This window comes from Apium graveolens, chromosome 10 (assembly GCF_009905375.1).
Source record: "Apium graveolens cultivar Ventura chromosome 10, ASM990537v1, whole genome shotgun sequence".
NCBI lineage: Eukaryota > Viridiplantae > Streptophyta > Magnoliopsida > Apiales > Apiaceae > Apium > Apium graveolens.
In genome coordinates, this window is record NC_133656.1 from 238,314,256 (window position 1) to 238,339,746 (window position 25,491).

At 29.7% G+C, this 25,491-nt stretch overlaps 2 protein-coding genes and 1 long non-coding RNA gene across 3 annotated transcripts; 2 read left to right on the forward strand and 1 right to left on the reverse strand.

Annotated features, from left to right (window-relative positions):
* The first annotated feature begins 5,380 nt into the window (after window positions 1-5,380).
* Window positions 5,381-8,540, forward strand: LOC141692124 (uncharacterized). The gene is made up of 9 exons (XM_074496861.1): window positions 5,381-5,455; window positions 6,285-6,399; window positions 6,474-6,562; window positions 6,657-6,779; window positions 6,859-7,044; window positions 7,148-7,305; window positions 7,390-7,471; window positions 7,950-8,090; window positions 8,218-8,540. Exons 1-9 carry the CDS (start codon window positions 5,381-5,383, stop codon window positions 8,329-8,331), a joined length of 1,083 nt encoding a protein of 360 aa, XP_074352962.1. The 3' UTR covers window positions 8,332-8,540.
* Window positions 8,541-13,979: 5,439 nt separating this feature from the next.
* LOC141693835 (uncharacterized) lies at window positions 13,980-15,044 on the forward strand. The gene is made up of 2 exons (XR_012563289.1): window positions 13,980-14,311; window positions 14,703-15,044. It is a non-coding gene; the product is annotated as an uncharacterized LOC141693835 (long non-coding RNA).
* Window positions 15,045-17,732: 2,688 nt separating this feature from the next.
* On the reverse strand, window positions 17,733-19,442 carry LOC141693595 (uncharacterized). The gene is made up of 3 exons (XM_074498738.1): window positions 19,310-19,442; window positions 18,958-19,119; window positions 17,733-18,742 (listed from the first exon to the last, which is right to left on the reverse strand). Exons 1-3 carry the CDS (start codon window positions 19,373-19,375, stop codon window positions 17,909-17,911), a joined length of 1,062 nt encoding a protein of 353 aa, XP_074354839.1. The 5' UTR covers window positions 19,376-19,442; the 3' UTR covers window positions 17,733-17,908.
* Between the last annotated feature and the right edge of the window lie 6,049 nt (window positions 19,443-25,491).

Here is a 25,491-nt window from a genome sequence, read left to right on the forward strand (position 1 = left end):
GTATTTTATTTAAGAGAGTCTATAGTTTGAGTTGTAAACTTTATCATTCATTTGTATTATTCAAATTGTATTGATTAGTTGCAGGATAAGTTGGCTAAGGGAAACAAGTGTTTAGTGGTACTTGCTAGAGGAGTTTTGTACTACGGGGAAGTATAGTACTTAGAGAGCAGGTTCTTAAATAGGGTTTCAGCAAGCCATTATCAGCGCTGGGGAGATGTATTGTTGTATCTTGTAGTTGTAACTTTCTTACCAAGTTGGTAAGGGACCAGGACGTAGACCATAGGCTTAGGGGTCGAACCTGGCTAAAATTCTTGTGTTTTCTGTTTAAGCATTGCATTTAGTCATCTCAGCTTACTATCATTTTCAGATTATAGTTATGTTGGTAAAATCTCAATAAGGTAAAATTTTAAAAATAATCCTAATTAGCCATAATCACCTATTCACCCCTGTAGGTGTATTTTCAAATCAATGAGTAACTAATTAATTTTTAATTTATTTAATTTCTTTCAAACTAAAGAATATACCCGAAAATGTTGTTTAGATTTTATATTAACATCATTGAAATAAGATTTTGTTTTAGAAAAGTTCAATTCATTTGTTTCATACGATAAAACTTTTTTTGAAGATTTGAGACCAAAATATGCCCTCTGAACTTTGTACAAATTTAATTAAACATATTGTTGTAACATTAGTTATAAATAATTTATATATTTTTTGTTCTAATATTTAATTAACAGTAAACATAGACACGCCTAGCTAGCCTAGCTGTATTACAATCATAATCAGGGTTCTAAATATTCACTATTTTATTTTGTAAGATGAGTCTCAAAAGTTGGAGGTGGATCTACATCAATTTAAGGGAGTATTTGAAAAACATAAGAACGAGTAAAAAAGATATAGGAGATTTATAATATTGATTTAATGGAATTTTTATTTACTTATCAATTTAAAATATTAATATGAACAGTGTTATGTAAATTTTACCAAAACAAAATGTCAAATCTATGTGTACTATCTTATAACTCAATATTAAAAGTTTTTGTCGGTATAGTACTTCGTTAATTTACTTAATTACGTTAATTTTATTATTTTAATATTTTACTTAATTACCCTGATTTAATTAATATATTATTTAATTTTCTTTTTTTAAGTAAAACATGTTATTTAATTATTTTTACTTAATTTTTTAAATTTTAAATGATATTAAAATCAACTTCTTTTATGATTTTAATCTATTTATACTATATTAAAATAGACGAAATATTAAAATACATCTCTCTAAGATACACTAATCATATTATAAATGATATGAATAGTGTATTTTATTTTAATTATCCGTCAAATAATCATTTTTTTAATTTTGATTAGGGATAAAACAATAAATAATAAATTAAATATAATAATTGAATTTGTTGCATCGGGCTAAACCAAAATAGTATTCAATCTTGACTAAAATAATATACAACTCATCCACGTTAAAAAAAATAATATTCAAACTCGACTGAAATAAAATTTTAAACAACTAAATGTAATGATTTGGATAAGAACAAAATAATATTCAAACCGGACTAAAATAAAATTTAAAATAAACTAAATATAATTACTTAGATATGGTTGATAATGGGCTCATATAATTATGAGTTTCTTCTATTTATATAATTTACATACTATTTTATTAAAACAAAGCTAGAGATTATTCGTCAATTTGTGGATAATGTTAGAATAAAAAAAAAACCTTTTATACTATTCATGAAAACTAAAAACGATTTGTACAATTATTTCAAGATATAATAAAAGTAAAATAAAAAATAATTAAATTAACTAAAACAAAATAATATATACTTTTCTCATACTAAAAAAATTATAACATATATTCGAGTTTAAACAAATTAAATTAAAGCCGAAAATCATGTAGTCGGTAAAATATATAGTTAGTTAGTAGTAGTCGGTATAATGGGTCTTAGATTAAAACAAAATCATGTGTAGAATTGATACGAGCTAAAACAAGACTAAACTAATTCGATTAAGGTTGAAATTTATCTTTTAATTAAAACATAATTATCATTTATATACACACTTATAAATATCAATAAAACTATATCACAGTCAAAAATATTATATTTTACAAAATATATTTTATTTCAAATATATCACTATGATATATGTATATGTATATATATAATTAACACCAAATCATATTAATAAATATTTTAAAAGATAAATTTCATATATTAAAATCTCGATTCAAAAAAATTATATAGTATTAAAATTAATATGTGTGTTGCATGTATTCTAATAAACTATATGCTCATAGAATCTATATCTATACTAAATTATAACAACCAAAATATGGTATAATTTTGTATACCCCTATTTCGGTGGATTTGGTTATCCTTTCAATTACGGCTCTCAGATTTTCTTAATCAAATGATCATAACCATTCGATCTAAATATTAAAATGATACACTACTCTGGATTCGAATCTCCCTAACAACCAACATTTATATTATTATTCATGTATTATTAAAGTTACTAGCCTAAAACCCGTGCGATGCACGGTTGTTTTAAAAAAAATAATTTTATAATTTCTTTTATAAAATTTTATAAAATTTATTTTTTCAAAGAATCAATATGTCTGAATAATTATAGCCGGATGTATTTCTTTATTATATTATAATAACTAATTTTGATATATGTTATGCGGTATGTATAAATCAAAGTAATTATTGTTTTAGTTTAAGACCAATTATACTGACTAAATCAAACCAATTATTTTTAACTTTGATTTAATTTGTCTAAGCTCGAATATATGTTATAATTTTTTTAGCTAGAAAAAGTATAAATTATTTAGTTTTAGTTGATCTAAATATTTTTTGATTTTAATTTTATTTTAAAGTTGAATAATTGTATAAATCATTTTTTGCCATGGTAAATAGTATATAAGGTTTTGTTTTATTCTAACACTATCTACGACCCGTAATTATATAAGCACGTTAGCAACCATATCTAAATAATTATATTTAGTTTATTTTGAATTTTATATTAGTCAAGTTTGAATATTATTTTCATTTATTCCGGATGATTAGTATATTATTTTAGTCCACATTGCATGTTTGTTTTAATTCAATGCAACAAATTCAGTTAACTATATTTGTTATTTTAGCCCGGATCAATGACATAATTTCATATCAATAGTTTAAATTTTTAAGTCTGTATGAATAATTAATATTATTTTCTTTTATCACATGCCAAATTAATTTCTAATTTGAATATTTTAGTCGGTTCAATAATATATATAATAGTTTTGGCCAAGGCGCACTGGGTAAACCATACGGACTCACGCAATAGCCTGCAAACCATGTGAACCAAGGTAAACCGCATTTAAGCGACAGACTCTGACTCAGAAGGCATATTCATAATTTCCCCTCTCGTGGGATTCGAACCCGTGACCAAGATGATAGTTTTCCCCTTTTTAACAAGTGAGGCAACCCTTGCGGGGTGTATTATTTTGTTTATACCTGTTTTCGTTATAAAAAATATCATCATCAAATCGATTAGTTACAATCTTGTAACAACGTTTGGATCGATATATTTATAATACTATGATCAACGTATGTTGAATCGATGTATTTTAATGTCGCGTATATTTTAATATAGCATAGATAGATTGAAATCATAAGATAAGTTGATATTAATGTCAGTTAGAATTAAAATAATCAAGTACAAACAATTAAATAAAGTGCTTTACTTAAAAGTAATTGAATTATTTACTAATTAAGTAAATATTAAATTATAAGATAAGGTAATTAAGTAAATTAACAAAGGAATATATCAACCAAATTTTTAATATTTTGTCAATTATACAATATAGGGGGTATAGATAGACAAGCCCATGAAAATAAATTTTAAAATTACAAATAAAAAATAAAATAAAATATTAGAAAAAAGGTATTATTCATGAAAAATAAAAAAGCAATAGATGCGAAAAAATAACTAATTTTAGGACATTGATGATTCCAAAATCCAGAATTTGAGAGTATATAAACTTTGAACCTTTCAAATTATAAACCTATCAAATCAAATTATTCGGGTCTGTACGGGTATTGTATCGTTAGCTTTCTACAGGTTGATTTCAAATTCTTTTTCGAATAACTTAAATAAAAATTATTTAAATAAAACTAATTAAGTAAAATAAATTTATGAATAATTTATGGCATACACCATAAATAGATTGCCCTTTATAATAGATTAAATTTACGACATACACCATCTATAATAGATTACCCTTTCGGATAATTTAATAAAATCTTTAAGTAAAATAATAATTAAATAAAATAAATAATTAAGTAGCTGAAAAATGTAATTTATTAGTTATTAGTGGTTATAATATTATTATTTTATTTTATTAAATAAGCTTGTCCGTGATATTTAGAGAAGTTGTTTTATTTGAGAGAAATAAAAAAGGTAACGTGTTATAGTTGAAAACGATTTTTATTCCTTTTTCTATTATAATTCGATTACTAAGACTAATAAAACTTTTAAGTAAAAGAAGTGTAATTCAGTAAATTAAACGTGTACCAAAAAACAGGTACCTTACCGTACCAAAACTTTCAATGTTTCGTATTTTATATAATAGTAATAGATAGATAGTAATAGATGAGGTTCAAATTTCGTTAACAACAAACATTTATATTATTTATATATACTACATAAATTTAAATATAATAACTGCTAATTTTATTCGACCTTTCTTTTTAATATCTCTATATATGGATTCACACTTCCGTTTTCAATTGTTTCAGTTTCAACTGAAACTAGTCGCCTTAGTTGATAGATTTTATAAGTACCTAATCATATTGTACGTTTTTTTAAATAAAAAAAATATTTTTCGGATATTTTTTCAGAAATACCCATTTTGAATGGATAAAAATCCCAATTCAAGTTTAAAATAATAACTATAATAATATCCCCATGTACAAACTACAACCCTATATATATATAGCATATATAATACATACGATCGAAACTGTCAATCTTCTCATTAGGGTTGAGCATTAATCGAACTATTAGCTTGAAGATGATAGAAACTGTGAGGATCCGTTGTAAACCGTACGAAACCAAGTTGGAGGATGAGAAAAAGAGGAGCATTAGTAAAGTCTCAAAGCAGCTTATAATCTATCATGGAAAGGTACAATTTTTCTATCATCCTGATTAATTAGATGTTATTCTTGATCTGGTTTCAATTCTCGTGTCGTTTATTTGTTTTGTATCTGATGAATTCAATTTAATTTTGTTAGGGTATACTCTTTGGAATTGAACCTATGTCAAAGCCTGATAATATGTTTCTCCGATTTTTAAATCTCAAAAAAATCGTTTGACAATGCCACCTGGACCGAGATTTGGCCAGTATAATTCTTTTCTCAAGGAGAGGCTTGCATTCAATACCGAAAGAAAGGTATTTATAAACGTTTATGATAATCGGTTTTTTTAATCCACTTGTATCAATTATCTCCTTTTTAATAATTATGTTGTTGGAAACGGGAATATCAAAAATTTCGATAATATTAAGACAAAAATAATAACACTTTTCTTTCGCTCAATAATAAAGGTACAACTTATATATATATATATATATATATATATTAATAAAACACACGGATACAATTTTTCACCAGGCTTCAGCCTTATGTTTTTTCGACTAGAGCTACAGCTCTTTCTATCTCTCTGATTTTTCCTTAACACTTTGATGTGTTCTACACTTTCTGAGCTTCTAATTTTTTTTCACTTCAGTCTATTTATTAAGCATGCTGTTAGGTTCAATTTATAGGCTCTCAAATGATTGCCTCAGTGTATATGTAATCTGCTAGGTGACCTAATTTTTTGCATCGGCATATTTATTATTACAGCCTATTTATTTGAATATCAAAGCTGCCTGGTGTTAATTTTCTTCATAGCCACCTTATTTTCTGGATTCAACATATGACTAGTTGCTGCTGCAATTCTCGGAGTCTGCATACTCTTCCACACAGCTTCCTTTATGTAAGGAACATTATCTACCATCCACATCTGTAGTCACCTGATCACACAGCTTTTTCATTGTATTTGCAATATACTACGCTCCCGGATTTCTCCTGGCTGTTTCATTTATTTGCTTCTGCATTAATTGGTTACTACTCATGTTCAACTATAGCTCAATTTTGATTTGTGTGAATCCTTGACAAACCAACTATTACTTCTAGAGGGTTTGAATTCTAACATATGTTTTGTCCGACAATGAATTCCAGATTCCAATACTTGATCCTTATGTTAGGGAGATGATGAAGTTCAGCGAGTCTACGGACCTCGATGGACCACAGCTCTCGAATGCCATGAGTGAGATTAAAGAAATTGTTCTTCATGGTAAACTATCCCCCTGCTAATCAATTAAAGTTATTCATTTATATATTGTGTTCTGAGGTTTTTCCGATAAGCAGAACCGAGAGTTGCTGAAGTTGCCCTTGGACCTGTTGTTCTTGAGCGTATTGTTAAGATCCTTCGTGAGACCAATAAGGAATCCATCAAGGTTTGATTTCATGATACATTAGGAATGTTATAATTTTTTAAAAATTATTTTTTTAATTTTAAGCACGCTCAACTTTTTTTGCACGTTCTACCAGTATACAGCTACTTACATCCTATCCGTTTCAAAGCTTGATAAATGTAATGCCGTGATTATAAAAGAGGCAATTCAATCCCTTGTGGATCTTATGCATGATGAGAAGAACTGTACTGCTCTCCGGGTAATTATCTTCACTTAATTTGATATGTAGTTTCCTTATTTTTGACACCTGTAACTAGATATTATATCTACATGTGTAGGCTATGTATACATTGATATGTTTAGCGCGTGGTTACCCCGAGCATGCAAATGTCATAGCTGAAACAAATGCTCTAAATGTTGCGCTCGATGTTGTTACAAATTTCAGTAAGAACGTCTTTGAGACATTGAATTGCGTCGCACATCTTATGGTAGTTATTTGCCCAGTCAAGCTTTCTCCTGATAAGGTTGGTTATCGTTCTTCCACTTTTCTAGTGTTTCATTCCCGGCCATAGAGAATTATTTCTAACTAACACAATGTCTTTCTAAAAAAATCAATTATATTTGCAGGAACTGGTGGCTCTTACAATATTGGACAAAATAATTCAATTTGAATATTATTATCATTGTCATATAGCGAGGGCATGCGATGCGCTTCAGTATCTTTGTTTTAAAAAGCATTTGGAACTTGAAGAACAAACATTTAAAAGGCAAATAGCATTGGTCTCGTAAGTGGACTTGACCTACTTTCTTTTGTTTCCATTTTGTCTGTGTAATTTTATTTGCTAAGATTAATGTTTACTTTGTTTCAGTCACACTAATAACCAGGTTGCCATATCTGCAATTAAAGTAGTTGGCAATATTGCAAGATGGGGAAGCGATGACCAGCTTGAGGTATGACTAATTGACGGGCATATTCTGTAATTTACTATTATCCAAGCCCCCACATTTTTTATGAAGAAAAAAGTAACATAATCTATATAGTTCTAATCTGCCTGCTCGATGTGATGTTTCCTTTGCAATTTTGTTGGGGAGAGGATGCCAACATCCTATCCACTACCTATGATATATTTTTGTTGCATCAGTAATGCATTATATAACATAGGTTGTTAATATACAATTACACTTTCATGAAAGAGGAGAATAATATAATCACGAACCAACTTTCTTGAACTGTCGAAGGGTGCAGTCAATCTAAACGGTCGTGTCCCTATATTTCATGAAACTTAGCGTGAATTATTGTGTGTACGTAGATTCTCAATTACAACAGTATCTAAGATTGTGAGGTGTGCTGATCTTTACGGTGTTCTCCATGATATATGTGTTTGTTCATGGAATGCTCATATGCTAAATTACGTATTTTTTCTTTCAGATTTTGGCTAAAGACAGTAATTTTCTCGAATATCTCGGGAAGACCATGACATGTAAACCATGTAAACCTGATGAGTTTCTCAAGGAAGTTTGTATGATAATTTCAGAGATAGCTGCTGCTCAAGACGGAATATTCATAGAAGTTGGTTTAAGTTTCAATAAAAAAATTTATCCTTTCTGCATGACTTCTAATGTTATGAGTAAATTATGTATATTTTTTTGTTTTTAATTAGTCGCCACCTACCTGATATTGCAACTAATATTTACAGGCTCTGGAGCAAGCCGGCTTGATAGATAATCTCTGCAGCCTCCTTGAAGTGGCTGAGTTTGATGTGAAGTTGGAGGCAGCATGTGCAATTTTTAATTGCATTAAGGCAGGTTGATAAATTTGAACGTATTGAAGAGCGCGATATTGTAATCTTACAGTACAATGTTTTTACATTACAGCTTTGTCGCTTCTATGTAAGTAAAACTTGACCTGCACATTTGCATATTTGTTTGTGGGAAAATATATGCAGGCACTAAATGGTTCTAATGCTTATACCATATTCATATTACTAAATTGTAAGAATCTTACTGCTGGAATTTTTGCTAACAGTCTTCCTATTAATATCTGTATAATGATCTCGATGTAATTGCTCCAATTCTATTACAAGGCAAAGAGTTCATATGACTATATATACATTTTATAGAAGTGAAATCTGAAAAACTTTATTAATTAACATAACTGGAATTTCGAATACAAACTTAAAGGAGCATCTGAAACAATGTACCAAACTAGAAGAGCTGAAGTAGTTGAAACATGAGAATCATCAAAGTCGACAGCAAAGGAATGCAGAGAAGTAGTATAACTAGAAGCTAATTGACCTTGGGATGTGGGAGGAAGTGCGATCAGAGAAGACATGAGCCTGAGAGTAGCTTTTCTGGTAGACATTTAATTATTCATATCAAGAGTTTTAATAGTGTAGAAACAGATTCCATGTATCTTGGTGTGTAGAATCAGTTCTCAATTTGTTGTAATTTTTCTGGTAAGTTATCAAAACTTTTCGGTGTTTTGGGCTTGCTCTATTTGTGTTTTGGGTGGTATATTTGTACCACATACTTATGGTACCTTTTCTTTCTGCACTATATCCATCTCCATCTCCATGCCATTACATTATGTATGTACGCATTTTGGTTCTCAATTTTCTAGAGCTGTCGCATACACAAAGTCACTGGAGATCAGCAGAGGCAAGAAGGCTGCTGTGGAGGAGACCCACAAAAAGCCACCTGAGTTTATTTTTTAGCAAGTTACTCGAGTGCTTAGGTTGGAATCATTGGGATCAACTGATATTTTGTTTGGAAAGTTTAGTTTTAGTTTGATATGTTAGTTTTTTTGGAGACTTTTTTTATGTATTGTTTTTCTCAAAACATACAGTTAGATGCTGCATATATTCATTGAAGGATCTTTTCTTCCATTCGCTCAAGTCATATTCTTGTCCCACTTTGCTGGCCACACATGTTGAACTGATATTGTAAATACAGTACCTTAATCAGTAAAGTATGAGGTCATAAGTCCCTTTTTTGTTCTGATCCTGCAGCATTCAAGAATACCTGGAGGCTCTCAATAAAATGAACCACGAGTCCACGACGTTATGCTGACGGAGAAAATCCAGAGGCTTCACACTGTGTGGTACTATCCACATTTATATGTGGCAGTTTGTAGATATATATACACAGTGGCAGCAACCTGCAGTTTAGGCACATCTCCATTAAATTTGTGATTCATAATCATAGGTCTCAATCAGATGTTGACTACAGAAGGCAAGGGGACCAGTAATGTAATCCATCTGCCTAAAGGAATGAAAGATCTGCTAGTAGTAGGATGTTAGTACTACAAAAATACATTCCAAAGGGTGAATACTGGACATATAATTTTACAGTGTGCAGAGCTAAAATCGGACCAGTGACATAGGAATGACAATGAGTTCAAAATTGAAAGTTTTATGATTATTCATCGAGCAAACCAACATCTGGTGAGGAATTCATTGCATTTTACTTTCAGTTTTGCTGACACAGAGAAGAATCTTGGGGTGAAAGGTGATACAGTAATCATAAAAGATGGCTCTCTAATACAAGATAGATGCTGTTAATCCTGAACTTAATTTTCTATCCTATGTTTCAACATTTATCGTCTGATCTCTAGAAGATTGAGAACCAAAATGCGTGCATACGTAATGTAATGGCATGAAGATGGAGATAGTGCAGAAAAAAAAAAGGAACGATATGTGGTACAAATATACAGTCCTGGAAACGAAACAGAGCCTTAATATCTCAAGTCCGACGCTGAGATAACAAGAAGGAGGGTGTTGTGTGTGTGTCCAGAAATAAGATGAGGTGAGGAATGTAATCCATAAACTCAATCGATGGTTTATCCACATCTACATTTCGCTCACGATACAAGTCAAACAAAATGTCATCAACAATCAGAGTGATTGTACCAAGTTGCTTCTCGGGCATTACACCTTGATGGCTTACGTATTTCATATAAAACAGCTCAATAACAGAGATCCCATCCCATGCCTTCAAACATATATGATTATCAACATGTGAGAATTGTATCCGAGAATGCGAAATCTTGAATACATGTTCTAAAAGTAAGAAAAAACAGCCTACTAAGAATATGATGTAGAGAATTAACCAAAAATACTAAATTTTCTAATTTTTTTGCGATTTTACTATCTTTTGACTTTTTTTTGCAAACATACGGAATCAACCAAAATCAGCCAAATATGCAAATAGTTGAATAAAGTTTTTTTTGTTTGATTTCAGGTTGCATGTAGTTGGAGAAACTTGTCAAAATTTGCATCCAGTTGATTACAGTTGCCAAAAAACCGTATTTTTTGCAAAAAAAAATTGAAAAATAATGTATTTGCAAATTGAAAAGTATTTTTACAAAAATAATAAAAGGAAGACCCCTAAAACCAAAAATTTAAGCATATAAAGTTCGCGTGTGTGAGTTTAAGGGAGAGATTAATACTTTATCCTCTGGTTTGACATGGATATCAAACTTGATGTTCTTCACGGTTTTGATGAACAATTTCATTATGCGATTTCTCAACAAAAACCTGTTTTGCTTTTGCCCCAACCTAAATTTCTAATTTGAATGTGATAGGATTAAGATTTTCTACTGGGTTTATAATCCCAAAACAAAAGCAAATTTAAAGTATCATTTGATATCACAGATTTTTTAATATTATATCATTTTTAAAAAAAAAATTTGAATTCAATTTTGAATTTTATTTATTTAAAACTTTAAATAATATGATTTCATAATAATTATATTAGTAGACGTATGTTCATAATTATTATTTTATTGAGAGTAAAAATATAATGTCTTCATTATGTTGGCACCTTAAAACTAATATTTTAGCATGTTGATTATTTAATCGATTAACAACAATTCTATATAAGATATTTGAAAAAAACAATATTACTAATTGAACGATATAGTTTTATTGATAATTCAATGTGTATTTTAAAAAAAATAATATTTATGTTTTAATTAAAATTTGATTTTTAGTTCACATCAATAGGATACGAATTATACTTAATCTAATATTAATTTGATTTATCTCAGATTCATGATTTATATTATTTTATTTTAGCCCGATGCCCTTGACCAAATCAAACTAATTATTTTTAGTTTTACTTTTTTTAAGTGTGAATCAATAAGATAATTTTATTTTAGACTAAATAATTAGTATATATTATCTTATTTTTGTTGGTCGAATTGTATTTTTATTTTAGTTTTGTGTTAGTCTAAATCAATTGTATAATGTATTTTTTAATCCCGGATAAATAAAATATATTATTTTGTTTATCCAAGTTCATTTGTATAATTTTTTTAGGAGAACTGATAATATTATTATTTTATCTTAGCTCGATTCACATAAAATCTTAATAATTATATTTAGTTTGCTTATTAATTTATCCTGAAATAACAAATTAGAATAATATGGAACTCGATATATATTAATTGGTAGAAGAAGTTTAATTTAATATAAATTATAATGATATAGAGCTCGATATAAAATATAATTGAAATTGGTAAAGTAATAAAGGAAGTTGACTTCAATATCAATTAGAATTAGAATTGATCGACCCAATAATTAGAATTGAAATAATTAAAGAAGGGTAATTTTGTAATTTCACCAAGTACCGACCGACCGACTACCAAACTTTAAATGTTTTGTCTGTTATAATATAGTATAAATGATTGTTTTTTTTCCAAAAAATCAAGTATATATTTTTTTTCTGCAAAAACATGGTATTCTTTCTAGATATTTTACAACGATAAGTTCTTGAGTAAATTACATATTTAGTGTTAATCGTACTTTACACCGATCTTCAAAACAGTGACTGAATTTTTAACCGATTTTTAAAATTGTGACCAAATTTTCAAAATTTCAAAATAGTGGTAAAAAAAATTTTCGCCTTTTATAAAATTGGTTGTCGTCAACTCCCATTAAATTTTTGCAATTTATTGATATATATATTTAAAGCGTAAATTATAAAATAGTCATTATAATTTACACTTATTTTCAAAATAGTGCCTACATTTTTAATATAATGACATATTGTCAGTACGAAAGAGTTAGAGAGAGTTTCAAAGATTGATGTTAATACTATGTCTGTCGGTTGTCCAAGAATAACATTCGGCTTAGACCTGAAAGGAAAGAGAATGCAATAGATTGTCCCCCAATTTATCTCCGGTGTGAGAATCATTAATCTGGGTGTATAAGTAGTTTTGAGAATACAAAAAAGTAGAGAGAGCTTTAGAGAGTTGAGAATTGTTCCAATTTCTTACATTTGAGGGGTATTTATATCCAAACCTTAGCATTAATTATTCGTCCATTACGGGAGAAAGACGGACGAATGTTGAAGGAGAATAATGGGGAGACGTTACCCTTTTGTAGATATTCAAACGTTTGGTTAAGGAATTGGGTCTTTGATCTTTTGACTTTATGGGCCTTCGGCCCAATAACCTTATTCTGTCCATTAGACCTTCGGTCGTTGGACCTAAACTCGGCCTAAAACTAATATATCCATATCTTTCGTCCGGTCCATAAACATTCTCCTTGGCCTTTTTTGCGATGAAAACCTTAGGACGTTCTTTCTGTTTTTACTTTGGGGTGAAACCCAACTGTCTCTATCTAGGCCGTTGATTTCAAAACGCCCAAGGACGGTTTTGACACCTAGAAATTTGGGTTTTGGGCGCCTAAATATATAACCCGCCGTCATTTTTTTGTTTTTACTTTCCCATCCAAGTATCAGCAACAAAAATATTCTCAAGTTTGCTTTTTGATTTCCAGCGTTTTATCCCACCTTTTCAGACCATCCCATTTCATTCGAAAAATATCTTGAAATCAATAAGTGGCGATTCTTTCTTTTAGAATATGTATATTTATTTTTGCATGTTTTTCCCTTTGGATTACTTTGTGGGTTGCGAATGGGAAGTTTTTAGGAGTAGTGCACCACTAGTTATTTTTTTAGGTTTGTTGTCTTTGGGTTATGTCTATGTGTCTTTGTTTTTTAACCAAAAAATTACTTAAAAGCACTAAGCAATGTAGACGTAAATCAGTCACTTTTTTAACATAATTGAATAATAATTTATGGCGCCATAACATAAAAATTAGAAAGAAAATAGATTTATAAATATTATAAATTGTAAGATTTTCATATTTGAAAATCGCATCATAAATAGTTTATAAATCTTAATTTGAATAGGAATATTTGGAATTATTTACAAATAACTAAATTTTGAGAATCTGGGTTATTCAATTCCCATTAGAGTTTAATATTTAAAAATTGCATAAATAAATAGTTTATAAATCTAATATTAAATAAGAATATTTAGAATTATTAACAAATAAATAAATTTTAGGATCTGGGTTAATGGAAATTTACAAGGGCTCCATATCTCTATATAATTATTATACGTAGTAGGCCTTGGAACATCATCATCTCCAAATCTCCGTAGCGGCATAAATATACAGTTTTTTATATAATAATTGATCAGAAGCCATGTCTTCATCTAGTGAGAGAATGATAGCACTCAAGAGTTGCGAAGGCGATGTTGTGTATATAAAGGAAACAGGAGCTGTACAGTCTTTGTTTATACGACGAGAGATGAAGTTTATTAAGGCTGATCCTACGTACCCTCCTATTGATCTTGACATGATCAACACAGCGACCTTGAATAAGGTTATAGATTACTGTAATCATCATGCTGAATTCGCTAATGATAAGGCTGCTCTCGACTCTTTTGATGCTCAGTTTGTCGAGTTTGATGGGAACACGAGTTTGTTTCAGCTCATTCATGTTCGTTTCTTTGCACCCTTATTATAAGTTCTCTTTTAATTTTGAATTATTAATTATGATTCATGATTGAATATTCTATCTACGTTAGTTAATATACATTGATTTTCAAGCTTATAGGCCCAACTCAGCTGAATCATGTGTTAGGGTTTCATGGAGATCACTGTACTGTAGGAAAAGAATGCAATACTTTCTTCTCAATCCCTGTCTGTGTTATTACATGAACTTAATGGGTATCTGAATTGATGTTCTTAAGCTCCCCAATGTGCTGGACTATTCATGATCTGTTTTATACATTTAATGATTACTTCTTGAAAGTATATATATATTGAACCTTAGTATTATTACATCTTGTGCAAACTGTACTTATACATTTTTTTTCTTGTAATTTCAGGCAGCACACTACCTTAAAATATATTCTCTGATGGATTTGACATGCCGGACATTGTCACAGAATATCAAGGGAAAGAGCATTGCAAAGTTAAGGAGACTGTCAGAAAACTCGAGTGATAATGGAGAGTGCCTTATTTGAATGATATATAGTCGTGGTGAAGATTTTCCCCTCGTATTTTTAATTATTGATGGTTTTACCCTCGTATTTGAGAGCCATCTTCTATGACCACTGCATAACCTCAAGATTCTTCTCTGTATCAGCAAAACTGAAAATAAATTACAATGAACTCCTCACTAAATGTTGGTTTGCTCGATGAATAATCATAAAACTTTCAATTTTGAACTCATTGTCATACCTATGTCACTGGTCCAATTTTAGCTCTGCACACTGTAAAATGATTTGTACAATAGCCTTTTAGACAGATGGATTACATTACAGTATCCACCCTTTGGAATGTATCTTTATAGTACTAACATCCTACTACTAGCAGATTTCCCGTTCCTCGAGGCAGATGGATTACATTACCGGTCCCCATGCCTTCTGTAGTCAACATCTGTGTGAGCCTTATGATTATGAATCACAAATTTAATGGAGATGCGCCTAAACTGCTGGTTGTCACTGTGTATATATATCTACAAACTTCCACATATAAATGTGGATAGTACCGTACAATGTGAAGCCTCTGCATTTTCTCTGTCAGCATAATGTCGTGGACTCGTAGTTCATTTTATTGAGAGCCTCCAGGTATTCTTGAATGCTGCAGGATCAGAACAAAAAAGGGACTTACTACCTCATATTTTAATGATTAAGGTCCTGTATTTTACAATATCAGTTCAACATGTGTGGGCTAGCAAATTGGGACAATAAGATGGTTACATGAAATCATCAAAATCAATTTGTTTTGCCTTTGTGGCTGAGAAATGCAATATGTTTGCTAGCAAAGCCTTTTAGAGAGGCGTTGTATGACAACTCAGGGATTGACCGAGCCTTTTTCGAAACCGGGTCAAGTCCCGATTCCGAGTCCGAAATAAGCCGAAACCTTCTGTCCCGTGTGCAGCCAACTTGGGTAAACAATAAGCCCCCACAGGCCCCATAAAAACATGATTTGTTGCCTTTCACTTCCATTATCTATAACACCAAGATGGCCTATATGAATACTCTACCCTAAGAACTACCTCTATTGGCTCTAAAACATCAAAGGTTTACCTTCAATCATATACGCATCTTCTTCCAATACATCAAGCAAATCCGACTCAGAGTTAAATTTAAAAAAGAAAAATCCGTCATCATTCATATCACCTCAGAGAGACCCCGATTTTTTTTATTTGCGATTATCATGATATTCCATAGTATGAAAGGCATGCAACTCTGTCTCAAAAAAATACCCAACTAAACAATTTTTCCATGCTTTTCTACCTTGTAAATCAACACTAAGAGGAGGTTTAATATGAATTTTACCTTCATTCACCTCAGGGGTATGGAAATCAAACTTCATTCGCTGAGGCAGAAGTTTTTGGTTTAGCAATTTCTGACCATTTCTTCCTTTGATTTCCATTATCTTCATGACTACTACAATTCCTTCAAATTTAATCCTGTCCACTGCAACCAGTCCCGAAACTGATATCTTTTTAAGAGCAATGTTTGCCCCAAAATTCTTCAATCTGTCCTTCATGAAGATCTGAGATTTTTGACCATTATTGTTTGATTTATTTCTATCAACACGATTATTAGGATTAGGCGAAGGCATTACAGATGTAAAATACACTTGATATTTCTTCCGTCAAATAGGTAAAATTGAATTAACCAAAATTTCCCTAATTTTGTTTGATGAGAATGCAGAAACAAAAGGGAAAGAGATTAATATGTTAGCATTTTGCGGAATCAATAGAGTATTGATAATTTATCCATTTTTATCTTAGCTTCCGCTACGTGAAGACTTTATGCAGCCACAAAAGAGAATATAAGAGAGAAACTACATGAAACTTGTATTGAAGGGATATAGCCCTGTTTTTGTGATCTTGACATCTCAGTTTTTTTTATTTCTAGTTCATTAACATAAATCATGATCAGTTATGATGATCAGAGCACACATGGCTTTCTGGGTGCTGCTGTGGTATAACATATACTAAATCAACACAAAAACTAAACCAACACAACAGAGACTATGAATAACACAGCAGAAAAGATGAATCTTGGAAAAACTCCTGTGGCATCATTGCATGTTTCGAGAAAAACAATACATTGAAAGAGTTACTCCTAATAAACTAACATATCGAACTAAAACCAAGATTCCCAAATAAAATATCAGTTGATCCCAATGATGCCAGCCTAAGAAGTCAAGTAGCCTTTAACCATCATTCCAATCTAAGCACTCGAGTATCTTGCTAAAAAGTTGAACTTCCAGAATGTTACTAAGCTAATGCAATATGGCAAACATGTATCGTGCTTAGTTAACTAAACTACAAATCCAGTTTTTGAAGAGAACATGGTTCAATCTGCACTCACCATGTCTCTTCACTGAAATATTTTGCAAAGCACAATTGCGTTAATTAGACAGTATCAAATCTTCACTTTTTGCCATTAAACATTATCTTTTCGCTATTAGATGAATCAACACATATCGGGAATCCGTAAATAATTCTCCAGTACTCTACAGATAATATACTGAAAAAGGTTCTCCAAAACTCTAGGTAACACCACACACAAATAGAGCAAGCTCAAAACCCCCTAAAGATTTGATAACCTACCAGAAAAATTACAACAAATTAAGAACTGATTCGATACACCAAAGATACATATAACTCTGACACCCGAATACAGTTTAACCAATAAAGATTACATCTTTTATACAAAAACATACATAAATTAAACAAACATATAGAGAATTTAATAGAATATGCAAAAAATAACCAAAAAAACATATTACAACCATCAATTCAAGACAAAAATCACATCTTTACAAAAGAAAAAACCACTAACATACAAACAAATAAACTATATATACAAAGAAACAAAATAAGAAAAGAAAAAGCCATAAGTAGATCATCATGAAGAATAAAAACATACATAAATTTTTACTTGTATGCAAAATACTTGAAAGCATTGTGCATGCAACATTAATAATAATCAGTGCAACGCAGTTTCATTATCAAGTCAGAGCAAAATAAAACACATACAAATTAATATTTGTCCGAGGATAAGTTGCTTCAAAAGAGGGTATCACTATTATCAGAATTATATTCTTCTTCCAGGACTGGGAATTCATTGCAATTCCAAGTGACTTTTACGAGAAAACGATCAGCAACCACTTGAGAATCCGTTCCATCTAGAAAAGCATCAAAGCACGCAGTGCCTTGATAATCTTTATCATCACATGAGAGAGAAATGTCCACATACATCACGGAACCTAACGGCACACCTACTCGGGATTTGGACAATGGAATCACTCCAATATATTCCTTTTCTGCGTGGGATTTCAATAATGAAATTGCTCCAGTGTGTTCCCTTTTTGTGCTGCACACTTCTATACAATCACTAGGCTTTTGAAGAAAAAGTATACTTGTATGAGAAAAATCTTCAAAGTGGCTGTTCCTAGAAGCAATGACTCCGTAGATGGTGGTGGAAGCAGACATGGTAAACAGCTGAACCTCGAGATTGGCAATTGTGGCATTGTTGAAATACCCAAAAAAAACATCAATCTCTCCATTGGAATTTACCGATTTGATGTTCTCTTCAATTACATCATCCCCGTACCTGAAATTTTCAGGGCTAACCTCTATGCAACCCTCGTAGGCACCACAAAAAAGATCATCAAACTCCAATTTTAGTTCAGAACGGATTGGTCCCATACCCAAGATAGGAATGTAATCCATAAATTCAATTGACGGCTTATTCACGTCTATATTTTGTTCATCATACAATTCAAACACAATGTCATCAACAATCATCGTGATAGTACCAAGCTGCTTCTCGGATATTACAACATCATGGCTTGTGTATGTCATATTCAACAACTCTATAAGAGGGATCCCATCACATCCCTTCAAACATGAAGGAATGTCAACATCTAAATACTGGAATTAAATCAATGAATCTAAAAACAGTAAATCTTGAATACATGTTAAGTTACCTGTTCTCCTAAAACCTCCGGTTTTTAGGAAATCCTAAAACCTCGAGTTGTAAGGAAAACAGGCTTATTAGAATCATATTAGTTTTTCAACAATATATGTTTGAAGAGAAGAAAATAATATATTACCGTGGACAACATGACAATGCTAGTATCCTCGGTGATTTTTTCCTCAGCAAATGTTTTTTCATCCTCGAGTACGTTACCGTGATGGATAAGCTTCTGTTCAGAGGCAGGGTAAATAATATCTGAATGTTTTAGAGCCTCTAACATTTTCTTGGCATCAGAAACCTGAAACAAACCAATATATTAAATTAAATAAAACAAAAAGCAACAGGATTAGATTTTTCGTAATCAAAACATAGGATCTTAATAGAAATTCATGATAAATTTAGCACAAAAGTGGTTAATTATCGATTCATAAACATATATAAAAGTACTGTGTGATCAGTGTGTGGGAGATGAAGGGAGATATTGATACTTTATCCTCTGGTTTGACATGGATATCAAACTTAACGTTCTTCGCAGTTTTGATCGACAATCTCATCTTGCCAGTTCTCAACTTCTTCTGGTTAATGACGAATGGTTAACGAAGAATATGTTTTCGTATATATAAGGGTTTTCATAACATGACTGGGCCTGGGTCCAATATTCTAAGCGTTAATTCAAAATTGATAGATATTGGGAATTATGCCCACCAAAATTTATAATATAACTAGCTTTGTACTATTGCACCGGAAACATAATTCATATTAATTATGATTTTTTTTTATATTTAAAATATTTTTTACAAAAACTTTTTTGTAAGTATTGAAAATAATGAATTTATTTAAAAATTAGCTTGATTAGATATTTTGTGGTATACATCTCCTTCTAAATATATTAAACTAAGATATAAACCTGCGCTACGCGCGACATATAATCTTTTCAAAAATCGAGTATTGTTACCATTGTCTATCGAAATTAATTATATGGTAGTTGATACGGCAAATTGGAAATTACGCGTTATATATTAGAGAAATTCTAATTTGTGTACGTGTTTGATTGAATTCTTTATAGAACAACAAATTTTAATGTTTGTGGAAGTTTATGAAGCGTTAGAATGAGAATCACAAAATTTATTGATTATTTGATAGTAGATTTGTTTATATGCTAAAAAGGAAGTTAATAAAAACATTAATGTGCAGAGTCACAGGCTTCATCCTTTTTAGCGATTAAATTTCTCTTTTCTTTCGTTTAAGTTACTTTTTTACTCTGTCAGTATTATTTTATAATTTTCATAAAATTTTATTTAAATTAATTTACATGAATTTACATTTTAATATTTTTAAAAAAATCATAAAGATAAAAAATAACAATTACAACATGAGCGTAATCCTTACAATAAAAAGGTAAAAATAGTAAATATAACTAAATAACGTTCTTAAAAGCGGTGCTAAAATACATGTTTAGTGTTAGTATAAGAATAAGAATTTATTTAATTAAATATTAATTTATTCTGTTGCCATATAATAAACAAATTTTATAAAAAAAATCACTGATTTAACCATTAGAAAAAATGACCGGGGTTGGTTAAATTTAATATGGTTAGTCAAATTTATTTATTAACGTGTAAATGTAAAAATCTGCTGATATTACTTGCATACAAATATTCTTTGTAAACCTAACAAACACTAACTTAAATCTGGTGCGATGCACGTGTTCTCATTAATATTTAAATATTTCTAAAATTTTATTTGTCCAGTCATATAATAACTTACAACTTGTGTTTCATAAATATATTTTTATTTTTTCCTTTATATTATTTATAATTGTAATGTAGGTAATAAAGTAATTAATAATTATAACCTTATTATGAGAATTTTAATCTCGATGTATATAATTTTCGGTTAAAATCAAATATCTTAAGATAATATATGATTGATAAGATTTGAATCATAAACTTAATTTGTATCATTATAAATATAAATGCTTGTTATTGGTGGATTTGAACTTGAGACCTCATTTATTTTATAAAATAAAATAATAGTCCAAGATATTTATTGTTGGCTGGGAGTCGAATCTGAAAACTATGTTTTCCTTCAATACTTAAATTATATGGTCATAAATATTTGATCAAGAAGATCTGACGGTCGGGATTGAATGAATAACCAAACTACAAGAATAAGGGTATACCAAATTACATCTTATTTCGGTTATCATAATAAAAATATAAATGTTTTCTATTGGTGGGATTTGAACTTGGACCTCATTTGTTTTATAAAATAAAATAATAATCCAAAATATTTGTCGTTGGCGGTATTCGAACCTGAAAATTATGTTTTTCTTCAATACTTGAATTTAACGGTCATAATTATTTGATTAAGAAGATATGACAGTCGTGATTGAATGGATAACCAAACTAACCAAAATAAAGGGTATACCAAATTATACCACATTCTAGGTATTATAGTTTAGTGTAGATATAATTTTGTTAGTTATCACGGTTCATTCACGACTATTGATAAAATATTTCTCAAAAGTTAAGATCGTCTAACCTATAGTTGTCAGAAAGTAAATTTCATTGATCTTGATTTGATAACACAAAATAACGCAATATATTATAAATAATTTTACGTTATCAGTTTACCTAAAATAGATTTTATATAAAAATATAGATATATATATCCAACTTACAAATTTTTATCTTAAGTACTAACAATTGTAAAATAAAAAATATATATTTTAACAACTTGATGGTTATTCTGTGAATTTTCTTAAAAAACGGATTCATAACAAATTAGATGAACTATTATTATTTGTTGGAGAATACTCTTATTAAATAATTTTTTTAATAATATCAAAAAAAACCGAAAAGAAAATTATAATATTAACGTAATATTAAATATAACTAAATTGCGTTTTCAAAAGCCTACACCCTACTAATTATGTAATTTAAGTATATAGAATCCTTGAGATTAGTAACATTTAATGAAAATTGTTTTTTTTAAAAGGCACTAATTGTATATATCTATTTGGCCGTATGAGTTATTGTATATATATATTATTTATTTACTTTTGACTTGTACAATGAGAGTTATTTTGAACCATGTTACAAGTGTTGAGATTATATTTTATGCATAAATGGGTCAGTTGAGAATTTAATAAGTAATTTATTTTAATCGTGTTTGGTGAACAATTCATATTTTATAAGTATCAAATTATTTTGCAGATTCCGAATTGTTCTAATGGTTTATTTTGATAAAGGGAATCAATGTATAATTATTTTATCCAAATAATTAATATTTTGCTAAACTGAAGTTATTTAATTAGTAGAATATTTGATTAAATATATTTTATATCTAAATATGCTTAATTGATTAAAAGTTATTAAAAAAATTTAAATAAACTTGATCTTCATTTTGTGAGTGAATTTATTATACCACAATTAAATATTTTATTCGAGTCTATAATTATTTTATTTTCTTGAAAATCAGTGAAAAACTGAATTATTATAATAAATATAATATTAATGATTATTTGCATTTTTTTTAAATATTCATCAAAACCTTGACTACATAAATACTTGTCAAAATTTGTTTATCATAATTGTAAAAAAATGGTGATATCTATATTGAATTTTATATATTGTTATTTATAGAAATAGTTAATATATGATTATTGGATAAAAATAGTTTTCTAGGGAAGTTTATCCTAAAACATAAATAAGATATATCCTTGTATTAGTAAATAAATATTCAAGTAGCCCTTGTCGGTAATTTTGAGAAATTTTCATAATATAAATATTTTAATTAGCTAGAAAATTAATTTAGCTCCTAACCATTCTTCTCTAATCATACACTGGAATACTTGCACATCAAATATATTCTGGGGTTTGTTAAATTTTTATACTTTAAAAAGGTAATTATTTTACTCCTCTCTATTTTATTTGATTATATAGTTATGAGAATAATTTTGTTCACTATTGTGGTTGATCTTGCTTGAATGATGATTAAGGTTTATTGATTATGGACTTATATTGTGTATGGAATTTTATGAAATTAATTGATATAAGTAAAGTTGGTTTGTGATATTAGGAATTTTAATTAGGGATTTAATTGAATTAGGTATGGAGTTGGGTCAAGAATAAGGGTTTTACCTAATTGAAATAATTAGGGTTCTTGAAAACCCAAGATTTGGGGCTTTTTAAATTGTTAATGGGTTCGTTAAATTGTGATTATATGAAGTTTTGAGGTGGAAAGGCGAGTTGATTCATAGGATTTTAACTTTGGGAGGTCACCGAAAGAACCCATCCGCCAAGGCCAATTCCGGCAACGGCAGTGGTGCTCGGGAGGAAGGAAAACAGGGAGGAACGAAGATGAAATTATGGGGGAAATATTGGGCTCGACGGGAGGATTGTTTTGGTTGTAAAATCCGGGGTAAACACGTGCGGCAGAGAGAGATGTGTATGTGAGAAAGGTGCAAGAGGGAGAGCGTTTGAGCGAGATGGAGAAATCAGGGGAGAGAAACGAAAGAGAAGAAGGGACAAGGATAGGAGGAAGAAGAAGAGTTGAATATAGTATTTAATAAAAAAATATTTGACAGTGGAAAAATATGAGAGACTTATATTTTATTTTTTTGAAAAAAAAAGTAAAATGAGAGACTTTAAATAATTTTATAAAATAGCACGGAAGCTGAATTGTAACGCCCCCAAAATCCAGGGTCAGAAGATTTGGTCGTCACGATGAATCCTTAATCCAAAATAACCTGTTTAATTAATAAACAAATGCCAGCAGTTGAAATATAACACCTGCGACCCCAAAGTATACCAAGATCTTCTTAGGTAACAGTTCTAGAAACAAGATATCCAAATTTCATAAATATAATTTTTCACTTTCTTTTACAATATCTTTTTTGAACAATCTACAAACTCAAAACTAAACCCGCTATTATAACTTCGAAAAGAAGTATACTAGGCCCAAATACACGATAATATAACTAATATACAAACAAACAACTTTACACAATAGAACTTACACTAGTTCGCAAATCCTAGAACAACCACCTTCTAAAAGCTTTTTCCCTTGCTTTTCTCGAATTACGCAGTTAAACAGCGCAAACTAATCCTCACTGAAAGGGTAAATTTAAAAACATGCAAGTATGAGCGAAAGAAATGCTCAGTAAGTTCAGTATAACAAAAATATGGTCTTTTGATATTAAAACCACTTCTGCAATAGAGCAGAACATTTAAAAGAGAGAATTGTATTTTGCACCCCTTATATTTGGCCAAAACTCAATTTTGTATACCTATTTTCATAAATTACAGTTTGCATCCCCCTACTTTGAAATCTGCTTCAACATGCACCATTTTTGCCTAATTTTTTAGCCCAAATTGTTGTCTCCAACAATATATCTCATCTTTTTTCTTCAATAATAGATTATATATGTTGTTGAAGACAATAATTTGGGCAAAAAAATTGACAAAATTTGGCAAAAAGGGTGCAACTTGAAGCGGATTTCAAAGTAGGTGGATGCAAACTGCAATTTATGAAAATATGTATACAACATTGATTTTTGGCCAAATATAAGGGTGCAAAATGCAAATCTCTCCATTTAAAATCATAATTGATGAATCTGAAAATTTAGTTAAGAAAACCCCAAAACTAGTTCCTTAAATGTATCCAAAACGCTTTTGATGTTTTTGAGCGAAAATGCTTTAGCAATACTTTGAATCTCGACGAGAATAAAACTCGTTAAACATGGTTTACAGAAATATCGTAAATAATAATATGAAACAGTGATTATGAACTGAATCATAAACTTTATTCAAAACCGCACTCTTGATATTAATACTTATTTTGATGTCAATGTCAAATTAGATATTAATACTAACTTTGATGCTCACAACATCCCATACTGAAGTCAACATCAATCATATATATTAATACCACTTTTAATACTCCCTCCGTCCCAATTTATCTGTCATGTTTGACTTTTTGCGGTCAAATTGACCCAACTTTGACTAAATATTTCACATAGTGGATTATCGAAAATATTTATAAAAATTGTATCATTAGAGAGGATGTTTAATGTATTTTAATATATATTTTTCAGTTTTCCAAAATAATGAAAGAATAAGTTTTTATTTACGGTCAAAGTTGAGTCAATTTGACCATTAAAAGTCAAACAATTAAGACAGATAAATTGGGACGGAGGGAGTATTTAACAACAATTTAAATATCAACATCAACTTTTAGTGTAAACCATGCAATGACAATTTATGATAAATCATATATTTATGATTATCAATAACATGATATATACGAAAACAAAAGCTATCATAAGCTTAACGATTAAACGATAAGTTTTTAGATTGGGAATATAAACCAATCTAATAAGTTATTACGATATATTAATGACCACATGAATTTTTACCGTAATTATATATGTTATGGGACAATTTGCATCTATAAACCAATCAATTTATATTAAGGAGCTTACTAAAATAATATAAATTATGGTGATGTTTTTAATTGGAACGCAAAGTTTGGGCCATTTAATATTAAGAAGAAAGAGGGAGAGGAAATCAAGGTGCAAAGTAAAAGAACAACCTTGCAAAATAGTGATTAATATTTCGATTAATCACTAATTATTCGACTAATTACCACAATATATTTTTATTAG